The sequence below is a fragment of the Palaemon carinicauda genome, chromosome 8 (assembly GCF_036898095.1).
Source record: "Palaemon carinicauda isolate YSFRI2023 chromosome 8, ASM3689809v2, whole genome shotgun sequence".
NCBI classification, from domain to species: domain Eukaryota; kingdom Metazoa; phylum Arthropoda; class Malacostraca; order Decapoda; family Palaemonidae; genus Palaemon; species Palaemon carinicauda.
Window position 1 is genome coordinate 107,463,343 of NC_090732.1, and position 10,000 is coordinate 107,473,342.

At 46.7% G+C, this 10,000-nt stretch overlaps 1 protein-coding gene across 3 annotated transcripts in view; it reads left to right on the top strand.

Annotated features, from left to right (window-relative positions):
- Nmdar2 (NMDA receptor 2) overlaps nucleotides 1–10,000 on the top strand; it is a 1,133,867-nt gene that overhangs the window by 935,802 nt on the left and 188,065 nt on the right. For all 3 annotated transcript variants that reach the window (XM_068378799.1, XM_068378801.1, XM_068378800.1), the window contains exon 7: nucleotides 690–858. In XM_068378799.1, coding sequence (XP_068234900.1) covers nucleotides 690–858 — 169 coding nt within the window. The remainder of the gene's footprint in view (nucleotides 1–689; nucleotides 859–10,000) is intronic.

Here is a 10,000-nt window from a genome sequence, read left to right on the forward strand (position 1 = left end):
TTTTCGGCTCTTTTAGTTTATTTTACTGTTGTATTTGTTTCAGCCGCTTTTACCTACTTGTTATTGTTGTTCTCTTTCGTTCATGGTATTATTCAAATGCCCTCATTGCTTTCTGGCGTGAGTGTTTACATCGTTGTTTCTATTTTGCAGTTCTAATGTCGTGTTTTATGGCCATTGTGTTTCCTGTATACATAAATCTTTCCGTTCTTTCTGCAGTCTGTTTTTAATGCCAGCGTGGACATGGCTTTACTCAATTCAACCATTATTACCTGATACCAGCAATTAGTGCATATTGTGTTATTTTTATTAGGTCATTTAAATAACAGTTCCTGTTATTTCTCTCCCAAATCTCTCATCATTCTGAGTCATCCCTTTTTACTTGTTTTAAATTGTGATCACCCTTCACCTACTCATCAATCTTTCATACATCATTTCGCTATTTTCTTTATTCCTTTCCACGTCTGCTTTTATGAACTCTCGCCACAGCTATTAGTCGTCGACTTTAACCCGCTTCAAACCAGTGATTACATTTCTATGAGCAGCAAGACCTTTCATGTCCACCATGTTTACTTTTATTTCAGGTCGGCTGTTGCTATTGCTCAATAGTATTTCATCTGATTTTCTTTTGATTGCTGTTCACCTGTCCACCAATCATTCATGGAGTATATATGAAATTTCTCCTATTACAGATATCTTAAGAATGTGAGCATCCCTTACGACAAGGTGTACGAAAATCTAGATAACAACAAGAGAGGTCTCGTGCAGTTTCTACCGGATGGTTCCCGGAAGGACGTGGAGCTGAAGATCATGAATCTAAGGGACTCTGGGACGTCGTCGGAAACTAGGAAATGGGAGGAGGTATGTATCTTCATGTTGGCCTAGGCTTACTCGCACGTAGTCACAGAAATATGCAAAACACAAATGTAAAGTTCCCATGCTTTCCTTATGTACACAAACGTTAAAAGTTCCGTTTTCATGTTAGAATGTTTGACACTGCGCATTGTCCATATTCTAATTTGGATGGGGACTGCTATGATTGTGTAAACTCGGATAGAAAACTTCCCCTAACTCAAAAAAAAAAAAAAAAAAAAAAAAAAAACGGAACAGCACATTATGGTCGTTCTGATGTTCATGTTCATGATGGCGTAAATGCTCTCTGCTATTTTATCATTTTGCAAGTGTCGAGATGGATTATGACAAGTGGGAACCGGGCGACAAATGTTCTTTTGGGATGGATTCATTTGCATTTCAACATGACTTTGATTAATGCTTTATTTGTTTTATGCAGATTGGTTCCTCTCGATGCAATTGTCCATAAATTAGAGTTTACGGAAAAGATGAATTTATGGCTGTGTTCGTTTTCTATTTTCTTTAAAATTATCCGAATTTTGATTTATGATCCAGGAACAATAACCGTTCCATATGATTTCCATTGTTATTATTATTTTATAGCTTAGTATTGTTTATGCAAACAACTATAGAAAATGACTCCTAAACATTGAATACTGTCATATGATTAAAGCTTGTAAGTACTTCATCAAAAGCTTATCAGAGTTTTGTACTGGAAAGTAATATCTGAGGAACTCTCATAAAGAAAAACTCTATCTGTTATGTAAGATTAGCGAATGACTAGTTCTCATCAAACACAAAAAGGTATGTTTTGCATATAAAGATTTGGTGCGTTATTAAAAATTGACAGGTTGTAAAAGATTTTACAAAGCATTCAACAAGTTCAGTAAGAGTTTAATCTCAGAGAACTTGGTCTTTCGTTGCGCCATCCTTAATACTTGACGAGTCCTAATTACATGACGGATTTTACCACTTGAAGATTTTTTTATTTTTAAATCCGTCCCTGTAATACGTTTTTTTGGGCTCAAGCCATGGCGTCCTGATGGAAGGTTCCTGTTTGGTAGCTTCCTTGGGTATAAGACTACTAAGATATTCCCAGAGAATTTAACCACAGGTTATCACAGAATTCTAACTTCTGGAGCGAGTATCTCAAAGGTTTCCCTTTAAGACATCGTAATACAACAGGGGACACGCATGTCTGGTCGTGCCACATAGCTATCTCCACCCCGAACAGAGTTAACGCTTCGGTGTGTAAGGGCTGAGAATAGCTGGGAGCCGTTCCACAGCTAATCTCACTCGTGGCTACTACTGATACTCGAGACGTAAACAAACGGACGCCATTGCTCTAATGACGTCACGCGCGTCTTTATCCTTTGTTTAGTAGCTGCCCTACTGAGACGGATTTTCCCTTGTGTGAACTTTATCGCTTTGCATCTTCGCTATGTCGTTACCTTCAGCCTCGCCTTCTTCTGGAAAGTTGAGTACAAGGTTCCAGTATTGTTTAATTAAGCTCTGGCCGTAAAGTAAATATTATTTCGCGAAATAATTGATGTTTTGTGGCAGAGCTGTGCCTCTACCGGACCCGCCATTTTATGGCGTCGTTGTTGTTTTGCATGTTCTATTTAGTTAGCCACAACAACGCTTCCGGCCTTATATACTAATCGAATACATTAGTTTATTTAGTCTTCATAGCTAGGAACTTTTATATCGTGTTTAGACGCTTTTTATCGGTCATCGATTGACCTCATACCAGTCGGCTACTATAGCCCCCAGGCCAGGAGCCTATATACAAGTGTTCATGCATGATTTATCAGTGATCCTAGACTAAGTTATGAAGATAGTGGCATTATTATTTTACAATACTTTTGACTAGTGATGCAAATGTTTTCGCCTTCAGGGACCATATAGGGGATAGGCTAGTCAGTGATTCTTACTAGCCTAACCTAACCTTAGGACCCCTATATGCTTCCTTCATCCCCTGCCTTGGCACTCCCTCTAATTAGCCTTGATCCCTTTTCTGAGTAAAGGGATTTATTGTCTAATAGAGTATTATATCGCCTCTCAGTCCTCCCTAAAGGAATGAACCCCCTTTAGGATTGCGTCTGAGAGTGAGGTTAGGCTAGCCTACCTCTATGGCTAGGATAGTCTACGACTTTCCTGCGATAGCGATACGTCTTCTTCCTTGCCTAGTTCAGGACTTTTAGCCCTGATCTAGGCCGGGTTAGGAAGGTTTCTCTGTTCCATGCTGAAACTGTACTCTTGCACCGTTTTAGCCGATCAGCCTAATCTTAGGTTAGGGAGTGTCCTCCCTTCCCTTTGTGGCCGCTCTGGTACAGAAACCCTTCCTGGGAAGACCCCTCTCTTCTCCCTCCCCACCTATCTCTTGTATAGCCTAGCCTATGCTTAGGTTAGTTTATACTCATCTGTCCCCTGTCCTACAACTCCTCCTTAGGGTGAAAGAGTAGGGCTACCCGAGCTTCCTTGTGCAGTCCGCTCTGGTACATATACCTTCATAGTGTCCTATAAGGTTAGTTACTAGTGTAGCTCTGCATAGGGGAGTCTCCCCCCCCCCCCCTCTTGGGTGTTCCCTAGTCCTCCCTTGGGCTACCTGCTCCCGGTCCCTAGTGACCCCTGCTTATGGATGATAGAGCCTGTCTCTATCATGGGTACACCCCCTCAGGGAGGGGGAGGGATGTCTGGAACCCTGAAGGTACTTCCTGCATCCTTCCCCCCCTCCCCCTGTCTCTCTATCTATCCGGGTGCCGGTCTCTTGCCGCCTCTTCTGCCGGCAATACCTGCCTCCCTCTTGGTGACTTCCCTACCCTTGCCGCCAGCCCCCCGTGTACCGAGGGACTGCCGGCTGCCGCCGGCTACTACCGGCAGCTCTCCTACTCCTATCTAATCGTCCGCTTGCCGGTCGATCTCCGGAGTGCCGGCATATACTGCCGGCAACCCGATACTACCTGTACCATCCTTACCCCAGTCACCAATCCGGCATCCTCTGGCTGCCGGAGCCGCCGCTCCCTGCCGGCGTGCCGCCGTTGTGCCGGCGGCCGCCATCCTGGTATCTAACTGACTTTGTAAATTGTCTGTTCTAGTGCCAGAATCTATGCCGGAGCGAGCTCCGGCGTGCCGGCGGCTTGCCGGATGCCCCGGAGGCGTCAAGAATACTTGCACCCCCTCTCTGTAGCTATCATAAGACTAAGATAGCCCTACCTTGCAAATAGATAAGCTGCTTTGCTTCTAAGATCAGTACCTAGTACTGCTCTATTAGTGATCATGCTGTCTCTTTGCATTCTTCTATTTCCAGCATGCTATGTGCATCTTAGCACGGCTGGTTGCCAGAAGCAGTTTCCCTTAATGAGACCTTCTGGCTCTTATCTGGGAACCGAATGAATTCGATCCCAACCTTGTCCTTGGCTTTCCATGGAGTTCCAATATAATGGGAATCCTAGGAAACTATATCCAATGATCTCGGTCATTTGGATTATCCCAGGACCAAGCCTATGGTAACCAGCCGGGCGAGATGCATGGAGCGTGTTCTCCTTTACTGTTTCATTCTCTATGCATCACACCTTCTTTAAGTTAAAATTAATGATTAATATTAACTTAATTTAAGAGCCATTCCTATGACTCCCCCATACTCATTTTCTCTTTCTTCCACAGGAGGAGCAGATGAAGTGCGATTTCGCATACTGTGCTGTGAAACGCTCCCAGTTTTACGGACATACGGCGTGCAGGACTCACGCCCCTTGCTCAGACAAGAAAGGGGATTGGAAGTTCTGGAATCCACTGGAATGTACGGTCTGCCAGGCCTACCTAGTTGAGGCCTTCCATAACCCTCCCTCAGCGGAGGTTAGAGACATTGCTCGTGAGAAACTGCGCAAGTGGGTGCGTGGTTTTCAAAGAAATGCTACTGGACCGTACCTGGCCACCGAAGAACTGAGGTCCCTGTTGTTCCCTAAGGCCTCCCCTGACTCAGTGGTTCCAAAGGAAGCAATCCCCACTGTCCAAATTACGGTGGAACCTGATGTGGTCATGGCTCAGTCCATGCACGAGTGTCGTTTAGATTCCGAGGATGATGAACAGATCTCTGACGTCTCGGAAGACACGGAGAAGACGCTTATGGCTCAAGGAGCCGAAGAGGACGAAGACAAGGTGGAATACACCGAGTCGGAGATTGGAGCTACTCCCTCGTCCATCCCTCCGCCTACTCCTACACCGACGGATGTGTCCATCCCGTCTACCTCCTCGACCCCGGATCCTTCCTCTTCTACCCAAGAACTGATCTGACTGATTAGAGCTGTCATGGACGACAGACTGAAGGAGAACCAGGAGTCCATCAGGTCTATGATTGGATCCAGAGAACCGAAGAAGATCTCGGTCAAGGATCTCCCAGCTTGCTCTCATGCCAACCCGTGGAGGTATGCAGAGCATATGGTTATTGCGACCGGCAGGATCTTTGTTAGTGACAAAATCGGCACGGTCCCGTTGGAAGATGTGGAATTCTTCCCAAGCTTCGAGGCCTACCCGGACTGTTACGTCCGGCTTCGTTCCGAACCTGCCTCGAAGGAGGAGACCGAACCTAAAGAAGAGATAGTGTTCGATCTCGCAAAGGCCCAGGCTATGCTAGCCTCCGCATTTAAGAGCAGGGGCTTTACCTGCTCTAAGCTTCCTGCCTTGAGCAAGAAGCATCCTACATATGTCGCACCTGACACTGCGATTCTTCCATTTTTGGAAAAGGCCTTGGCTGCATGCCTTAAAGCGGCGGAAGAAGGAAAACCCTGCCCTGCACTGGAGGAGTGCAGACCCTTCTCCATCGTGACACCCCCTGACACTAGACAATGGAAAGATGTCCAACATACTTTCGTTGTGGGTAGGCTCGATCCTGACGTCGCCGGACGTCAGTTTAATGAAGACCTCCCTAAGCTCAATGATCACCTCCTTCGCCGGGAACAAGACACGAAGGAGAGGCTTGCAGCGTCTCTTTCTCATCAAGTCCAACTTGAAGTTATGGCCTGTGACACAGCAGTACCCGATCACTACATGGTACTGGCCAAATCCCACTTACTCACGGTAATGAAGGACTTGTACCATTTCATAAAGGCTCGTAGAGCCTGTCGTGAATTCGTGTTTGTCGGTGCCACCGTGAAACACGAACCCCGGAGGCTGATTTCCTCCAACATCTGGGGAAAGCACCTGTTTCCTTCTGACCTTGTCAAGGAAATAACGGACAGAGCCGCCACGGAGAATAGGAACCTTCTCCACAAGTGGGGCATGTCCAGAAAAAGGAAAACCTCTCAGGACGATGGACCTCAGCCTAAGAGGAAACCTCAGAAGCCGAAACCCCAGCAACGTCAACAAAGACGTCAGTTTCCGGGACCCGCTACCTCCCAAGTGGTTGCCCAACCACAACAGACCTTTCAATTGGTCCCCCAACCGGTGTTGTCACAGTCACCGGTCTTCACCCCTGCCTTTGAGCAGCCATCCACTACCTTTCATGCCAGAGGTAGAGGCTCGTCCAGGGGTGCAAGCAGAGACGCCTCTCGTCGTCCCTCCAGAGGTAGAGGAGGAAAGGGAGCTAGCGGCCGAGGCAACAAGTCCTCGGGACACCAGAAGCAATGAAGTGCTTCCGGTGGGAGGAAGACTCCGCCAATTCCAGGATCGTTGGACCTTCGATCCTTGGGCACACAGCATCATCAAGAACGGTCTAGGCTGGAGTTGGGTGCAACCACCCCCAATCTTCCAGCGGTTCTTCCAACAATCGACCCCCATTCTGGAAGAATATGTTCTAGACCTCTTGAACAAGAAGGTGATAAGGAAGGTAAAGTCCACCAGGTTCCAAGGGAGACTGTTTTGCGTTCCCAAGAAGGACTCAGACAAGCTCAGAGTCATTCTGGACTTATCCCCCCTCAACAAGTTCATAGAGAACAACAAATTCAAGATGCTGACGCTTCAACAAATAAGGACCCTTCTGCCTCAAGGTTCCTACACGGTCTCTATAGACCTGGCGGATGCCTATTGGCACATTCCAATGAACCATCACGCTTCCTCCTACCTAGGATTTCGACTCCAAAGGAAAAGCTACGCCTTCCGGGCCATGCCATTCGGCCTCAATGTGGCCCCTCGGATCTTCACAAAGCTGGCGGATGCCATAGTACAACAGCTCCGCCTAAGAAACGTCCAGGTGATGGCCTACCTCGACGACTGGCTAGTCTGGGCTCCATCGCCCGAAGAGTGTACAAAGTCTTGCGACGAAGTTACCCAGTACCTAGAAAACCTGGGATTCAAGATCAACGAGAAGAAATCTCGCCTCTCTCCGGCTCAGAAGTTTCAGTGGCTGGGAATCCACTGGAATCTTCAGTCACACCGCCTTTCCATCCCCCAGAAGAAAAGGAAGGAAATAGCAGGGTCTGTCAAGCGACTACTGAAATCCAAACGCATTTCAAGACGACAGCAGGAACGAGTTCTAGGCTCTCTACAATTCGCCTCAGTGACAAACCCAGTGCTTCGTGCACAGCTAAAGGATGCCGCGGGAGTCTGGAGACGATCGGCATCCATCGCTCGAAGAGACCTCAAGAGACGGCTTCCAAACAGACTTCGACGCCTCCTAAAGCCGTGGTCGGAAGCAATGGCCCTGAAAAGGTCCATTCCTCTCCAACACCCTCCTCCATCACTCAACATCCACACGGATGCCTCACTGGAGGGCTGGGGAGGTCACTCCCACCTGAAACAAGCTCAAGGGACCTGGTCTCCACTATTCAAGACGTTCCACATAAACATCTTGGAGGCCATGGCGGTCCTTCTTACTCTGAAGAAGCTATCCCCGCCGCCCTCGATCCACATCCGTCTAACCCTAGACAACTCGGTGGTAGTTCGTTGTCTCAATCGCCAGGGCTCAAGATCGCCCCAGATAAATCAGGTGCTTCTCCCAATCTTCCGTCTGGCGGAGAAGAAGAAGTGGCACCTGTCTGCAGTTCACCTACAAGGATTCCGCAACGTGACAGCGGATGCTCTATCTCGGACAAACCCGATAGAGTCGGAATGGTCTCTAGACGCAAGATCATTCTCCTTCATCTCTCATCAAGTCCCAGAACTTCAGATAGATCTCTTTGCAACGAGCGACAACAATCAACTTCCTCTGTACGTAGCCCCGTACGAGGACCCCAAAGCAGAAGCGGTGGACGCCATGTCACTGGACTGGAACAGATGGTCGAAGATATACCTGTTCCCTCCCACCAACCTTCTGTTGAAAGTCCTCTCCAAACTGAGAACCTTCAAAGGGACAGCGGCCCTAGTGGCTCCCAAGTGGCCCCGGAGCAACTGGTACCCCCTGGTCCTGGAGCTGCAGCCCAAGCTGATCCCTCTCCCGGGCCCAGTTCTCTCTCAACAAGTACAGAAGTCGACTGTCTTCGCTTCATCATCGAAAATCAAGGACCTTCATCTCATGATTTTCTCTCCCTTGCCGCAAAGAAGAGGTTTGGGATCTCGAAGAAAAGTCTAGACTTCCTAGAGGAATACAAGACCGAATCCACGAGACGGCAATATGAATCATCCTGGAGGAAATGGGTCTCCTTTGTTAAAGCAAAAAATCCTAAAGAAATCACCATTAATTTCTGTATGTCCTTCTTCATTCACCTTCATGGACAAGGATTAGCAGCCAATACGATTTCAACCTGCAAATCGGCTTTGACTAGACCAATTCTATATGCTTTCCAAATTGATCTGTCCAACGACATCTTTAACAAACTGCCGAAAGCATGTGCTCGCCTACGCCCAGCACCCCCTCCGAAACCGATCTCCTGGTCACTAGACAAGGTGCTCCATTTCGCCTCCAACTTGGACAATGATTCATGCCCCCTCAAGGATCTGACTCAGAAAGTTATATTTTTATTTGCTCTCGCCTCGGGAGCTCGAGTCAGCGAAATAGTGGCATTATCAAGAGAAGAGGGACACATCCTGTTTGCTGATTCAGGAGAAGTGACCCTCTCCCCTGATCCGACGTTTCTCGCCAAAAATGAATTACCCACCAAAAGATGGGGCCCTTGGAGAATATGCCCCCTGAAGGAGGATGTCTCTCTATGTCCAGTAGAGAGCCTCAAGGTCTATCTTCGCAGAACTTCAAACTTTGGTGGAGGCCAACTCTTCAAAGGAGAAACATCGGGCAGCGACCTGTCACTGAAACAATTAAGAGCGAAAATCACCTACTTCATTCGCAGAGCGGATCCGAACAGTACACCCGCTGGTCATGATCCTAGAAAAGTGGCATCTTCTCTGAACTTCTTTCAGAGCATGGACTTTGAGAGCCTTAAAAACTTTACGGGCTGGAAGTCCTCGCGAGTTTTCTTTAAACATTATGTGAAACAAGTGCACGAAATCAAACATTTTGTGGTAGCCGCAGGTAGTGTTATGAAACCTGCACCTAACTCTGCGTAGAACAGTGAGTTACTTGGGACTCTAACTCTTCGGGTGCCTATGTTGACCCTCGAGTGATTCATAGTGATGTCTAAAAACACTTAGTGCTTTTATAACTGTTCTTATCCCAGGTGAAATGTCATAGTGTCACACAAGTGCCGCATGCCTTGAGCATGATGTGTTATTTAAAGACTTGCGTTCCTCGAGAACGAGTACCTACTAATCCTGAAATTCCCTTTCAGATTCAAGAGCAAGCCTTTATTTCTATGTACATTATTATTACTGTAAATGAACTTTACTTTTGCTGTAAATTATTTAATTTCTGCATTGTGAAATAAAATTTCTATTTTATTACTTATGCGTCTCTTTCAGCTCCTACTTACTATGAAATACATACTGTCATAGTTTTATTTATTCCTCCTTTCTTATGGTCATGAAGAATTTAAGATGTCTATTCCTAAATTATATTCACCTTGCCTCAGTAAGGTTCCTACATGAATACTTACTTCTGATAATCAGGAGATGAACTCTACACACAGTGCCCAACCACCACTGTCCTACTTCAGAATGTTCCTATACAAATATCAAACATTCTGCTTCATCTCTCAGCTCTTAAAAGTTCTTCTGTCAAGATGAATAGCCCTTCAATACCACTTTGACGTCGGCATAGCCCATGGGAACTTCCTACCAATGGGGGGCAGGATATTTCGTTCCTATGGTTCTTACCTAAGATTAC